The sequence below is a fragment of the Apodemus sylvaticus genome, chromosome 21 (genome assembly GCF_947179515.1).
Source record: "Apodemus sylvaticus chromosome 21, mApoSyl1.1, whole genome shotgun sequence".
NCBI classification, from domain to species: domain Eukaryota; kingdom Metazoa; phylum Chordata; class Mammalia; order Rodentia; family Muridae; genus Apodemus; species Apodemus sylvaticus.
Genome location: NC_067492.1, coordinates 20,042,643 through 20,058,044, shown reverse-complemented (window position 1 = coordinate 20,058,044; position 15,402 = coordinate 20,042,643). Strand labels below are relative to the sequence as shown.

The 15,402-nt window shown below is 49.3% G+C and overlaps 1 protein-coding gene across 2 annotated transcripts; it reads right to left on the bottom strand.

Moving 5' to 3' along the window:
• Window positions 1-1,148: 1,148 nt before the first annotated feature.
• Dhodh (dihydroorotate dehydrogenase (quinone)) lies at window positions 1,149-14,782 on the bottom strand. Of its 2 annotated transcripts, XR_007974794.1 has the most exons (10): window positions 14,678-14,782; window positions 12,761-12,973; window positions 10,452-10,651; window positions 8,499-8,581; window positions 3,551-3,738; window positions 3,123-3,236; window positions 2,367-2,520; window positions 2,020-2,179; window positions 1,751-1,923; window positions 1,149-1,540 (listed from the first exon to the last, which is right to left on the bottom strand). XR_007974794.1 is itself a non-coding variant. In XM_052166845.1 (9 exons), the coding sequence occupies exons 1-9, from the start codon at window positions 14,696-14,698 to the stop codon at window positions 1,486-1,488; spliced, it is 1,188 nt and encodes a 395-aa protein (XP_052022805.1). In that variant the 5' UTR covers window positions 14,699-14,781; the 3' UTR covers window positions 1,149-1,485. The 2 variants fall into 2 exon arrangements, 1 of the variants encoding a protein (XP_052022805.1); XM_052166845.1 differs by lacking the exon at window positions 1,751-1,923 and having other exon boundaries at window positions 14,678-14,781.
• Window positions 14,783-15,402: the final 620 nt, after the last annotated feature.

The window sequence follows — 15,402 nt, the reverse complement described above, 5'->3', positions numbered from 1 at the left end:
GCATCTTTTAAAAGTTGCTCAGGTATTTTTAATCCAAAGCAGTACTAATAGAGAAACCGAGCTGCAGTGCCCTGAAGTAACTCTTTCCAGGCTAGCTCATCGCCACTCTCCCCTCCCCCACCTCAGTGACACAGCTGGGTGCCCCCCACCCTGCCACAGCTGGGTGAGCCCTTCAGATGTACCTATTAGTGCCCTCTGGGGTGGACCTAGACTGGAAACCTAAATTTGCATGTGGCCCATAAGCCAGTTCCAGAGATTAGTTCATCAGCTTATATTGTACAAAGTGGAGATGCCACATCAGATGTGAAGATTTCAGCCTTCTCTTACGAAGTCAGACGGCTGGGCGGAAGGCCCAGAGCTAGAGGGCAAGGTCCTCTTCCAGCCGAGCTTCTGGCTGACCAGTCTCTCCACTAAGAGCAGAGCCCAAAGAGCTCACACTTGACAGCCCTGTCACAAGGCTCACAACGTCACCACCAGTGACCTGCTGAGCTCTCCAGACTAGATACCCAAACTGCTACCCACCCTGCCCAGCTCCCACTTTTCTATGAGGATGGCATGTTCTCCTGTTCAGGTCTTCATGGGCAACTGGACAAAGAAGTACTGGGCACAGAGCCCACCCCAGAAGCAGACCATCGGGAAGTCAACAGGTGAGCCAGCTGCCTTTGTCCAAGTGTAACTCACCAGGGCTGGCCAGTCATGACAGCTCTCATCACACATGGGGAAGCCGTGCTGCCACTGCCTCGGAGAGGTTTCGGCCAGTTGCCAGGCATGGTGGCATATGCTGTGGTGAGCTCCAGGTCATCCTGGTCTACAAAGCAAGTTCCGGGACAGCCAAGGTTGTTACATAAAGAAACCCTGTCTCGAAAGAAAAAAAAAATGTTTTAGCAGTAACAGGATATGCTAGCGTTCTATGCGGATGTGTTTATATGCAGAGAAAGAGAGGAATAGAAGCCACTTGACAGACAGTGACCCCTGGTGGATCAGATGAAGAACACACAGACTGCGCTGACTATTCCTAATAGTCTCAAAGTCAGAAACTTAAAATAAGTCAACTGAAAGGCAGAGTTTTGGGGAGCCCCTACAGACCAGGGAGCGGAGGCTTAGGAGGACCTTCTGGGCAGAGACGTAGCCCCCAAGAATGGATGGGATTTAAAACAGGTTTAAATGGTTTTATTTTCTCCATGATTTTTCCTCCCAAGAAACCAATGTCCTTATGATACAGAGCGATTCCCAGGATTTAGACCTAGAGATTTAGGATTAAATTAATCATTTAATCAATGAAATTTAGATCTTGATGAGACAAGTCTCATCAAGTGCCTACAGAAATCCTTCATTGGCTAGTGATGCCCACGACTGGCTTGTGCAGTCCATCCAGGCCACAGGGCAAGGCACATGGCTTGAGACAGCTCTTCCCCTCACGGTGCAGTCACACAGCTTGCTTGAGTTGGTAGGCATGTTCTGCATAGGGCTTCCGGGCAGGTACCATTACCTCCGATGATCCGCTCCAATGGCGTCCGTGACTGTGTTAAAGCCCCGTTCTCTGGAAAGAAAAGCAGCAGTCTGTTACTGCAAGGAGCCCAGCTCACACGAGCACACTGCCTACTACGCTGTCCCACCCACTACACCTGTGACCTCTGCTCTATCCTCATCCACACGGCTGCACAAGTGTCCACCCTGGCCTTCCTGGCAGGAAAGGAAGTAACTTTATACCCTGCAGCTCCGGGACACTGAGTCAATGTAAATTCATTACCTGCTTTGCTCTGCTAGGATTCCTCCATCCCCAGGGGCCCGAGAAAGTGGCAAGCCTTCCTGGTAACCAGCACTGCCTCAGACTCATTCTGAACTCTCTTGGCACTGTTGGTCCTTGGTCAAAGGTGCAGCAAAGAGATCTTCCCACCCTGCCATCAGCGGTTCCCTCCAGCCCTTCAGGGGTGCACAACAGACCAACGACAAGCATCACTTTCTAGTTTAACCTCTCTGTCCAACTTCCCTGCCTCGAGCTGCATCCAACACACTCACTTCAGAAGGGCCTCCAGCTCACGCTTCACCCTGACCACGACTGGCGGCCCCAGGAAGGTGAGGGCCGTGTACAGCTGCACCAGGGAGGCCCCTGCCTGGATCTTCTCCAAGGCATCCTGTCCGCTGCTCACACCTCCAACCCCGATAATGGGGATCCTGCCTGCAGAGAACACATAGCAGCAGCAGGAAGGAAGGAAGGAAGGAAGGAAGGAAGGAAGGAAGGAAGGAAGGAAGGAAGGGAGGGAGGGTAAGGACCCAGGGCTCCATCAGGCTCCAGTCCCCAGTCCCAGCAAACACAGAGGATGCAGGAAGAACCCAGGCTCCACACACGTCCAAAGACGCCTTGCCTTGGGTGAGGGCGTACATCTCCCGGATGGTCTGGGTCGACAGATCTCGGAGTGGCTTCCCACTCAGTCCTCCTGTCTCAGAGCGCAGAGCACCCTGGAGGCCAATAGGGCGACTCACTGTGGTGTTTGTGATAATCAGTCCATCGATGCCCAGCTACAGCGTGAGACAGAGAAACAGCCTTAAGCCATGGACCTGAGGGACTCAAAGAAACCAAGACTCTCACAGGCCTCACCTACATCTTGACTGGAGAAGCTGACAGAACGAGCCTCTCAGTGTGACAGGGCAGCTGTCTCATACTGAGCCCATCACACAGTGCCTAAGGGGGGTTGGCGCCTTAGAGCAAGCTGTCGGGAGAACCAATCGTGTCTGAGCCTCAGGCAGAGCAAAGGAGAACCAGGATTTAAGTCCAGGACTGCTGGGCCCATGTGTTCCCACTTCTCTCCTTAGTCAGAGGCCTGGTGCTCAGAATAGCTAGAGAGGGGGACAGACAATGATCTAGTCCCAGCTGAGACTGGCAGAAAGGCTAGCACATCCTTTCTGGGTGACTGTAGATCAGGAACAAGAAATAGACTCATCAGACATGTTTTCAGACTCACTGTTTGCCACCAAATGAACTACATGATGACAGACAGGCAGGCAGACAGCCTTCCACATCACAGAAAGGAAGTCACCAACCAGGCCACTCTGGGTTATCCCAGCAGGCAACAGACAATGAAGGCTGCCCCTGCCCCGCCCTGCCCCACCCTGACTCAAACCTCTCTCGCCACGCTGGCAATGTCCTCCTTGTCCTGAGCCGTGAGATCAGGGGCGATCTTCACCAGCACTGCTGGCTTCTGTGCTCCCTTCAAGGCGTCCCTCTCGTGCAGCACCTAGGTTGACAAGCCAGAGACAGGGACTTCAGAGCACAGCCCAGCAGTGCAGATCAGGATTTTACATACTGTCAAGTAAAGAACCAACAATTATCCCAAGGAGAGCCGTGCCTGCTCTGGCTGACCTGTGGTTATAGCAGTCAACTGCCTATTGCCTAGGACTGGGGATGCAAGAGATGGGAGAGTGCTTGGGGATGGTGTGGTGAGGGTTCCTAGGCCAGGCGTGGAGAACAGCTTAGCTTCTCCTTAGTGGTCCTGAAAAGGAATGAGGAGGCCAGGCCGGGAAAGGAGCATGCGGTGGTGTAATGACATACCTTGGACAGCAGGCGGCGCAGCTCAGTCTTTCCCTGTAGGCTTCTCAGACCAGCAGTGTTGGGACTGGACACGTTTACCACCAGGTAGTCAGCCAAGGGGCCCAGGATGCGAACACCCTCTACATAGTCTGCAGCAGCATCCACCGAAGTCTTATTCTTGCCCAGGTTTATCCCCAGAGGCAGCCCATCTGTAAATACCAAGTTTGTCCTCACAGGTTAGCAGGAAAAGTCCTCTTGAAGCAGAAGACAGAGATGGCGAACCACTCATGCCTGGTGTAGCTAGCTGCCTGCTGCCTGAGGAGGAGCTTGTCAACGCTGTGTGGTTATCAGGGGTGTGAGCACACTGAGCCTTTTCTCTTGTGAAATTTAAGTGGAGAAAATAGAAGGCCTAAATACTAGAAACAACATAAAAACTATAGGAAGCTAGGCAAAGTGGGCCCTTGTGATCTCAGTTCATAGGAGATATAGGCATGGAAGTCAGGAGTTCAAAGTCATCCTCAGCGACTTAGCAAGTTCAAAGCCAACAGGGGCTACATGAGAGCCAGTCTCAGACAGACGGACAAATGCAGGGTCATGGAGCTATCATCTGTGTTGGAGCACATGCTTGGCTCACACAAGGCCCCTAACATCAATCCCCAAACCAAAAGCAGCTTCAGAAACTCAGTAAAGCCCCACTCCCAGTAGATCCCACAGTCTCCCCCAGGCTCCCTCCCCCACCCCCATCCCCTCAGCTCCAGGAGGCACTGGAAAGCCTCCAAGCCCAAGTGGTCAGGGGATCAGGTAGGCAGTCTTCTCCCTCTTGTCCTCCAGGCTTTGTGGCCTCCCCTTCCTCTCTGTCCCCATCCCCACACGGACCCCAGGCGTGCACCCAGCTCTCCGTCCTCCTGTGGACCTTCTCAGCACCACTTTCTAGGTTAAGCTCACTCCTTAATGTCTGCTCCCAATGCTGGGACTCCCAGCGGCCACACTGGCAGGATCTCAGAAGCATTCCCTACTAGGCAACCAACCCACAGCCAACACACTCTCCTAGGGGGCAAGAAAAGCCAAGGAACAGAACCCCAGCCACACAAAGCAAGATCAGAGATCGGCACCTAGTATTACAGTGTCTCAAACCCAGATGCCTAGATGCCAGCATAAAAACACAGTAACAGCATCTCTTCTAGAGCCCAGCAACCAAACCACAGTAGGCCCTGAGAGCCACAATACAGGGGAGTGCAAGACAAGGCTATCAGAATAGCTGTTCGGAATCGGCTCAAGGTCCTCAATAAAAGCTATGGAACACAAATGGGTGAAATGAAGAAAACAGCTCAAGACACAAAAGAGGAAATGGAGTCACGAAAGAAAACCCAAACTGAGGGAATGTCGGAAATCAAAAACATAGGAACTGGAACTGAAACTTCAGAAGCAAGCCTCACAGATGTAATATAAGAGATGGAAGAGAGAATCTCAAGCATTGAAGACCAGAGAGGAGACAGAAACCTTTAGTCAAACAAAATGTTAAATCTAAAAAAACATACCAGGCACAAAACAGCCAAGAAATCTGGGAAACCACAAAAAGGCCAACTCTATGAATAATAGGGCTAGCAAAAGAAGAAGAAACCCAGGTCAAAGGTATAGAAAATATTCTCAACAGAACCATAGAAGAAAATTTACCTTGCTTGTCATTGTATAAGAAGCAAGTAGACTAGACCAGAAAATAAGTTCCATGCTATCCATAATAATCAAAAAACAAAATGTAAAGAACAAAGAAAGAATAGCAAAAACTGTAAGAGAAAGACTGATAACATATAAAGCAGATAGTCCTACTAGACTAGCACCTGACTTGTCAATAGCGACTCTAAAATCCAGAGGGGCCTGGGTGGATGTTCTATAAACTAGGAGACAACAGATGCAAACCCAGACTACTATACCCTGCAAAACTTTTAATCACAATAGATGGAGAAGCAAAGGTGTTCCGTGTTACGCAGTGGTTATATATAAATCCAGTTCTATAGACACAAGAAGGACAATGGCAACCAGAAGAGGTTAACTACACCTGAGAAAACACGTGAATAAACAATATCAGACCAGCAAATCAAAAGAAGGAGGGGAACTCACACTGCACCAACAAAACAACAGAAGGCAGCAAACACTGACTATTGATACCTCTCAACATCAATGGCCTTAATTTCCTTAGTAAAAAGACACAGACTAGCAGACTGAATTAAGAAACAAGATCCAACCTTCTGCTGCATCCAAGAAATACACTTTAACATCCAGGATAGACATCACCTCAGAGTAAAAGTATGGAAAAAAGGTATTCCAAGCAGATAGGCCAAGGAAGCAAGCAGGTGTAGACATGACAAAATAGACTTTAAAACAAAATAATCAAAACAGGTAGGGAAGGACACCACATATTTACCAAAGGAAAGATTCACCAGGAGAACATGGAAGTTCTTACACCTGTGCACCAAACACAAGGGCACCCAAGTTCATAAAAGAAACTCTGCTACAGCTCTAACCACATATTGACCCCTCACACACTTATAGTGGGAGACATTAATACCCCACTCTTGCCAAGAGGCAGATCATCCAGACCAAAACTAAAAAGAAAAATGTTGGAACTGATAGTGTAAAACCAAATGGACACACCAGATATCTACAGAGCATCTCATCCAAGAGAAAGAACACACCTTCTTCTCAGCAACTCATAGAACTTTCTCTAAAATTGATCACATACTTGGACACAAAGCAAGTCTCTTAACAAGACAATTGAAATAACCCCCTATATCCTATCAGACCACCCTAGATTAAAGTTGATATCAACATCAGAAACAAAAGAAAGCCTACAAAACCATGGGAACTCAAAACAACTCTCTACTAAATGAAAAATGAGTCAAGATAAAAATTTAAAACATCTTAGAATTGAATGGAAAAAAAAAAAAACCACAACAGCCTGGCAGTGGTGGTGCATGCCTTTAATCCCAGCTCTTGGGAAGCAGAGGCAGGCAAATTTCTGAGTTCAAGGCCAGCCTGGTCTACAGAGTGAGTTTTAGGACAGCCAGGGATACACAGAGAAACCCTGTCTCAAAAAAAAGAAAGAAAACCAACATAGTCAAACTTATGGGACACAATGAAGGAGGTTCTAAGAGGCAAGTTAATAGCACAAAGTGCCTACATTAAAAATAAAAAAATGGAGATCTCATACTTAACAGCACACCTGAAAGCTCTAGAACAAAAAGAAGTCACACCCAGAAGCAATAATCAAACTCAGGGCTGAAATCAATGAAATAGAAACAAACAAAAACAATACAAAGACTCAGTGAGACAAAGCGTTGGTTCGTTGAGAAAAATCACAGTACTGACAAACCTTTGCCCAAACTAACTAAAAGAGAGAATATCCAAATTAACAAAATTGAGATGAAAATTGACACCTTCCCACAGCCCTTCACCTTCCTGGTCATCAGCTTCAATGTAAGATTTGTGTAACTCATTTCCTAAGTGGGCTGGGATTAGACTAAGTCATACAGAACAAGGTCTTGAAGTTTCTCAAGTCTAGTAGCCAGCAAGCCAGGATCACTTGTAAGCTTTAGCCTGAGTAAACTGGCTTAAGAGTATGGCTTCGGGCTGGAGAGATAGCTCAGCGGTTAGGAGCACAGACTTCTATTCCAGAGGTCATGAGTTCAATTCCCAGCAACCACATGGTGGCTCACAACCATCTGTAATGCTGTAATGGGATCTGATGCCCTCTTCTGGTGTGTCTGAGGACAGTGAATAAAATCACTTATAGAAAAAAAAAAAAAAAGAGTATACCTCTCATGAGGTAACTAGACCTTTCTCTGGTGGTCACTTGTCCACACTGACAGGATGTCAGGAAAGGCGGAACTACACAGAGCACTGCCTCTTCCCTTCAACCTGTCCTGTTCCCACGCATGATGCTGGTAAAGGCTTCTAGAGGCTGCTAGCTGCCAGCAATGGGCAGGGCAGAGCACGGGCACAGGACTTGGCCTCATTCCAGTGAATATGTGAAGATACAGACTGAGGGTGAAGGGTAGACATGGAGAAATGGACGGTAAAGCTAGCACACGCAGCCCTGGGGGCACGCGCAGCCCTGGGGGCACACACAGCCCTGCAGGCACTGAGAAGAAAAAACAGAAAGCAGGAGGCAGAAGTGGACAGACCATGACGGACATCATGTTAAGACCTCCGAGGTTCTGCGGAGCTGGCAGGATCTGATTTTGTCAGTGCCAGGGGGTTAAACACTGTCATTTCCTGTAACCGGAACTTGGCCAAAGGCTTCAGCCCCTTCTCCCTTGGTTCCTCAAAGAACTGCAGAAGTCCTGGCTTCGTCATCGCGTTACAAGAACATCAACTGATACTAAGATCTCCTGAAAGATTCCAGAGGCAAAGGAGAAAGCCTCCATGGGTTACAGAGGACGCCAGGGGAGCCATGGGCAGGCTGCCGCCACCCAGGACCTTCACCTCAAAATGCACCTCAGGGAACAAAGCAGACCACAAAGAACAAACTAGAGCATCCCCACGAAAAGCCATCAGAAGTGCAGGTTGCCTGGAAAGTGAGTCCTGAGGACGGCTGGTCCCGAGTGGGTGGAGTGTGACAACCTTACATCCCGCTTTAGCTCTCTGGGAATGCACACTGTTAACGTGGTAGACGAAAGGATAGCAGGGTAGGATGTGGGAAGGCGGCGCGTTGGTCCTGCTTACATCTTACCTCACACGTGCTCTCTGCTCACCTAAGACCCCAGGTGAGGACACAACCCAAGTTCTCCTGACCTGTGACATTCACTTTGAGGCTGTGGTGGAAGTTGGACAATCCCCCAAATGGGAGGAGGCTGCATTGCTTTGTGTGGTCTTCCCCCCACCCCACTGCTGAATCAGGTGCCATTCCCATGTTTTCCCCATTTTTCTTTAAATTAAGGAAGAAAGACCCTCCCCCAACCCCTGACCTCACCTGCAGTGAGCTGGGTCTGCTTCTGCTGTCTGGCCCGTAGCCGGTGTGCCACCACTGAGAGCCCATGGCTGTTGAATCCATACCTGGTGCACATAAATCCACAGCGGAAGGGTGGGGTTAGAGGGTGACGATGTAGAAAAGGCATAGAGACCATCCCCTGCTGTCACCACTGGTAATTCTTTTTTTTTTTTGTTTTTTTTTCTTGTTTTGTTTGTTTTTTTGAGACAGGGTTTCTCTGTGTAGCCCTGGCTGTCTGGAACTCACTCTATAGACCAGGCTGGCCTCGAACTCAGAAATCTGACTGCCTCTGCCTCCCAAGTGCTGGGATTACAGGCGTGCGCCACCGCGCCTGGCTACTACTGGTAATTATTTACTGCCAACTGGATGTGATTCAGGATTACCATGGAAACACACCTGGCTTGTCTGAGACCGTTTCCGGAAAGTTTAATGGTGCTGGAAGTCCCACCATGAACGTGGGCACACCACCCCACGGGCTCACATCCCAAACTGAGTAAGGAGAAAGTGACTCAAGAACCAGCGTTCTTCACTCTTCGTCCTCTCCGTTGGTGCAAAGCGACGCGCCGCCTCAGGCTCCCCACCATGAGGCTTGTACCCTCGAACTGTGAGCCACATAAACCCTCACTTCCTTAAGCTCTTCTTATTGGTGTTTTGTCCCAGAAACAAGACTAATTAATAATTAACAGGGTCTCGACACATGCCTTTGTTGCTTACAGCCAGAAAACAGCATAGACAGTGGCATGGTGATCTGCTGACGTAGTAAATACTCCCCCATCCCTTCAGCATGTCCACTCCGATCACATATCACGTACACAAGCAAGATGGTACTGTGTACAAGTGCCTGCGAACACAGGCGCCCACCCCTCGCCAATCCCTGTCCCAAGACTCTACTAAGTACCACTACCCTGAGACCTAAGTCACCTGTAACGGCCAATCAGAAACACATGTATATTGCCCGGCCATTCCCAAAGACATCGGTCCCTGCCTGTAATGCAGCAGTAAGATCGGTCGGTGGCTTGTAGGGAAGCTTCTGAAAATAAGTAGGAAGCACAGCTACAGCCAGCCAAAATCCCCACAAGGAGGCTCTCCAAAATTCACTTAGCGAAAAGTAGAAAGTTCCTCCCTCTGTGATCTTACTAAGTGCACAGAACAGCAGAGGCAAGTTTTTATACAGCTAGCAGGAATCTTCCTCCCAAGAGCAGCTGTACACTCTAAACACTACGACCTGGTTCACTGAAAGCAAGGGAGACCTGTGCAGTACCAGGGCTGCTGACAGCATGTGCCCACCAGACCCAGGTACTGGAGAACCATAAGCCGAAAGAAAAAGAAAAAAGAAAAAAAAAGGAGAATCGTTAACCAATGATTTTTACATTGACTGCATGTTAAAATGACTTTAGAACAAACTGTTTATAATTAAATTGTAATGATTATAAGTATATTACTGAGTTCATTTCCTTTTCCAGTTTTTTAATGTAGTCATTAGATTAGTTTAAATTACATGTGTAATTATTATATTTCTATATGCCAGCACCAGACAGAGTCAACAGAGCAACAGTGCTTTACACACTGTAAAGTCTGCTGGCCTATGTCTTCCCAAGCCATTCTCCCTGAGCAGCACCAACCAACCCTCAGAGCACCTGGGAAAACCATTATCTCTGTTTCCCAAGGTTAGGCTGAGATCTCTGCCTGGTACACAGCAGATGTTCAAAAGACTCCTGAATATTTAGTGACAAAATGACCATCTAGCACAGTTATTCTTAACCTGTGTGTCACAACCCCTTCCACAGTGGTCCCATAACTGTATATCAGATATTCACATTACAATTCACAACAGTAGCAAAACTACAGTTATGAAACAGCAACAAAAATAACTTTATGGTTGGGGGAGAAGGGTCACCAGAACATGAGGAACTGTATTAGAGGGTTGCAACATACCTGTTAATGACAGCTTGGTCCTCAGGGAGACGGAATACTCTGGGCCTGGGGTTTCCTTCCTGAGGCTGGGGAGTCACACTTCCTACCTCCACAAAACCAAAGCCCAGCTTGTAGAGTCCGTCCACAGCTTCCCCATGCTTGTCAAATCCTGCAGCAATCCCTACTGGATTTCGGAATTTACGGCCCAGGACTCTCACTTCCTGGGAAGGAGACAAAGTCAGAGGTATACAAGGCTACACCGAGTGGTCTCACCACAAGGTTCCCAGCATCTGGTACCAGAATTCCCCTGGAGATTGCTAAGCATCGCTGGTCCCCCAGAATAGGGACCTTCTGGAGGAAGGACACCCTGAGGGGCTCTGCAGGTGTTCTGGTACCTGCTGGAGTCTGACACCATGAGGTCTCAAGGCTACGGGAGAGGCAGTGTCCCACCACAAGTAAACAAGAGACAGGAGCTATCTTGTACAATTACAGAGTATCTTCTTATCTGTTCAACCTGGGTTAGGAGAAGGGATCGTTGGTGACAGCCTTTGGGTCAAGTTACTCTGACACCAATGGGTACCACGCAGCAAAGCTATAACCAGCCTTCTATGCAAGCCCCAGTTGACCCTTCCTCCACAAGTGCCAAAAGCCAGCCCATGGGCACCAGAGAGAGTTGGAAAGAAGACATCAGCAGACGCTCGTGCTGGCTCCAGGGAGCTCTTAAAGGTGAGGTAATTGTTTTTAAGGGAGAAGCCACATGGCTCTGGAAGCAGGAGATGAGAACGACCACAAGGAAAAGTAAGTGTGCACACAGCACTTCAGAACCACGAGGCAGGAAGTGCAGCAATAACCGGCCCTCCCTGAGGGTAGCGTTCTCAACCCTAGCTGCGTGACTGAGCCTTTCTGAAACTGGTTAAACTGGTCAAGCAGGAGGTCAGGGCAGCAGAGCGTTTCCAAAGCCCCCGCACCTTCCCAGCAGAGTCTACTCGGGAAAGTGAACTGAGGACTTCTGAAGAAACAAGGAACTAGAGAGGTAGGTAGAGTGGGCTAAGAGGATCAGCCGGCCGTGCTGTGGAAGTGTAACTCAAACTCAGAAATCCGCCTGCCTCTGCCTCCTGAGTGCTGCCTGGATATATATATATAATGTATGTGAGCACACTGTAGCTGTCTTCAGACACACCAAAAGAGGGCATCAGATCTCATCACAGATGGTTGTGAGCCACCATGTGGTTTCTGGGATTTGAACTCAGGGCCTGTAGAAGAGCAGCCAGTGCTCTTAACCACTGAGTCATCTCTCCGGGCCAAGAGATGTTCTTTCTGATCCTACAAAGTCCCCTTAGTGTTTACTGTACAGCTGCAGGAGACTGTCTGCTGTGGGATGAGAAGAACCCTCAGGGATGGAAAGGAAACATGCAGAGCAAAGGGCCCTAGATTCTCAGCAGTAACTCTTCCCCCAGAGAGGTCTGCAGGCATTTGACTGGGTTCCCATGTTCAAATCACTGCCGTCTCCCATTTAGTGAGAAGTGCCTTAGAATTGCCAAATGAATATAGGAAGCAGACACTGGGAGGGGGTGTGCTTTCCCTGAAGTCTCCTGACAGCCTGGGGGGGGGGATATGGGGGGGGGGGGGACAGACACAAGGCAAAAACAGTGCCAGGTGGGCCAGAGGAATGAGTCGTGGCTGAAGGTGGCTGGGGCAGGTGGCTGCCTAGGACTTAAGTCCTCCCCCCCCTCCCCCAACCCCATGATGATACAACATACAGGACCTGACTCTGACCCAGCAGGCCAGGCTCCAGCACCCTCCCTCCCTTCACACACACCTAGGTGGACGACATAATATCTACAAGTGACAAGTGACAGCCCTTCCCTGCTAACACTGTCCCCTGCATCCATTAGCTGTCTAATGACTCCAGAAGATGTCCTGCTCAGCCCTGGGATCTCAGCAAGGCTGGACAGTGGCCAAGGTGGGACACTGCAGTTAGACTCCATGGGTTTGAATCCTGGTCCTGCCACATACTAACTGTGTGACTTCAGGCAAGTCACTTAGTCTGTACAATGGTTTCCTGATCTGTAGATTGAAACTAGAATAGGACCTATCTCAAAGAACAGTTGTGAGGAATAAAGACCTATACGTAAGTGCTGTTTTATACATACAGGATGTCACATAATAGAAGATGCCTTCTCGGTCTAGGCTCCAGATTCTGGCTGCTTTTGAACCTGTAGCTCCGGTTTTCAAAAGCACAGTCGCAGCAGAGATGTATACAAGTGCTGAAGACTGCGACCTCCCCCGGGGCACCTAAATGTAACCCAGGATGACCCAGGGGCACCCACCAGCATGTCGGAGTCCTGAAATGTGGCTCTAGGAAGGAGCCCCAGGGAGGTGACTCGAACAGCCAGCCGGTGGGCTGACTCTGGATCGAGCAGCCTCTGCAGAGCTGGCATCAGGTATTCAGCATAGAAGTGGTCATCCCCCGTGGCTGTCAGGTAAGAGGTGAAGAGAAGTCCTCCACCCCCAAGGATGATGGCTGCATCCAGAGCCCGCTTCTAGTAGGGGAAAAGAAAGGACAGTGGAGACCCCCATCAGGACAGGACGCAGCACCCTTCCTGGCCCTTCACACCTACCCAGAGGACATAACATCTACACGAAATGACAGCCCTTTTCTGCTCACACTGATCCCTTCTCTTCCTATCCACTCACACACCAGTCTTTGTAGAGGCTGTATCTAGCCCTGAATATATTCGAGGGATCAGCCAGGGGATTTTCAAGGCAGGCAGTGCTGCCCCCTAGGGGCCATATGGGGGAAAATTTACTAGTTAACAAGGTGTACAGAAATCAGCGTAAAGTCGACAGACTAATTTCCCTGTGTACTGTACGATGTTTGAACTTTCCTACTGATGTTTATGTAGGCTAAAAAAATCCCTTCCTATTATTTGAGCCAAGGGACAAGCCATAGTTCACCACAAACACCAGCTGCCTCCCACATGATCTTACTTATACACAGAGAGCTTTCCAGGAATACTGGTGCCTTGTAATTGAAGGACATTTGTACAACTTACACAAAACATTGCCAAGAATAAGTCATCACTTCTATAACCTCACCAGAAAGGGTATGATGATCTGCTTGTAAACCAGTGCACACCTGAGGCAATCATTTCTAAGCAGAGGCTTAAACACGTGACCATCCATATTGGTGAGTGGTGTTCTGACCTCTACATTCTAAAATACATGTTCTCCTTTCTCCTTCATATTGTCGAAAGGACATGGTGTTTGTTTATACTTTTTTTTTTGTTTTGTTTTTTGTTTTTTGTTTTTTGAGCCAGGGTTTCTCTGTATAGCCCTGGCTGTCCTAGAACTCACTCTGTAAACCAGGCTGGCCTTGAACTCCACCTGCCTCAGCCTCCCAGAGTGCTGGGATTACAGGCATGCACCACCTCCGGCCGGCATGGAAGGATCTTGAGAAAGCAAATTAAAGCTGACTTTCAAAGGTTAGACCCAAGCTAAAGAGGAGGTAGCAGCTAGCTAGGTGGGTGGAGCCAGTGAGAGGGGCCCAGGGACGGGGACAGGGGGGCAGCGGCTTGGAACTAAAATGGAAGCATTGCTTTAAATGAGGCAGGAGAAATGAGAGAGGTGTCTGGCCAAAATTTGGTTAACAGATTTGGTTAAGTGCACTTGCTGCTCTGCCAGAGGTAGAGTTCGGTTCCAGCTCCCATGTCAGGAGGCTCACAACCCGAGCTTTAGTGGATCCAAAACATCTGGTCTCAGGATGTACCTGCACTCACGTGCACACATGTACGCACGCGCGCGCCTACACTTTTTTTTTTCTAAGTGGGATAAGTAGCGGATATGATCAAATTTGTCTGCAACACAAACCCTCGGGGATTCTGCAGAAATGCCGCAAGAGTCAAGCACCAGTATCTGAGCACTTTTTCCAAAACGGCGACACAACTAAGGGCGCTTCACCCGAAACTCCCATTCTGATCACACTTAATCTAGAAGGGTGGCCTTGGAGCATAGGCGATCGTGTTCTCACAAAGGCCCGATACTAGCTCAACTTAAAAAAATGCCCGCGATCGCTCACGCTCAGCCTAGCCTCTGCCCACACACGCTTGCTTTTTGCATGCCCCTAGCTACGCACGTGCAGGCCACACTTCAAGGGCCCCAGCCTTTCAGTTTCCCGGCCTCATCCCCTCCCCGCCAGTGTGCTCCGTTATCCAGACCACCAGTGAGCTTCCCGGCGCCGGACTCACTCTCAGCTGTCTCCACGCCATGCTCCTTCTGCCACTAGGCCCGCCTCTGCCTGTGTTCCATTGGAGAAGGTGGGTTCGCCTCCACCTATCTCTCAAGCCCCGCCTGTCGGCCTGGCCCCGCCCCTAGATGTTGATTGGACGGATGAACGCGTGCGCTCTGCCGACCCAGGCTCCGTGGCGGGACGTGCTTAAGTTCTGTTTTGCCGCTGTCACGCCTTCCTAAGGAAAGCGGCTCTGAAATCGCACACCCTTCCTTCCGTGCATCAGTGAGAAGGAGGCTTCCGGAAGCGTCGAGTGGTGAGCAGACTCCTCCGAAGTCTGCAGACCAACCCCAGCGCCCGCCACTGCGCACTACCCTAATGCTTCCGCGTCCTTGGGAAGGAAACAAAGAACTATGCCGTCGGAAGGTTCCGCGTGGTTGTCTTTATGCCAGCGCTGCCGTATGGCTTTCACACACCCCTTTCTAAAACAGAAATTATAAGAATTCTGTTTTATCAGGGAAGTGGTAGCGCCGGCCTTTAATCCCAGCACTCGGCAGGCAGAGGCAAACCTGGTCAACAGAACGAGTTCCAGGAGAGCCAGAGCTACACGAAGAAACCCTATCTCTATACTGAGAAGAAAAAACAAAGTACTGTTTTACTGAGCACACTCAGCCATCACATTATAAACTACAAACACACAAAAGTTTACCTTATGATTTAAAAAGTAAGCTCTGCTGTGCTGAT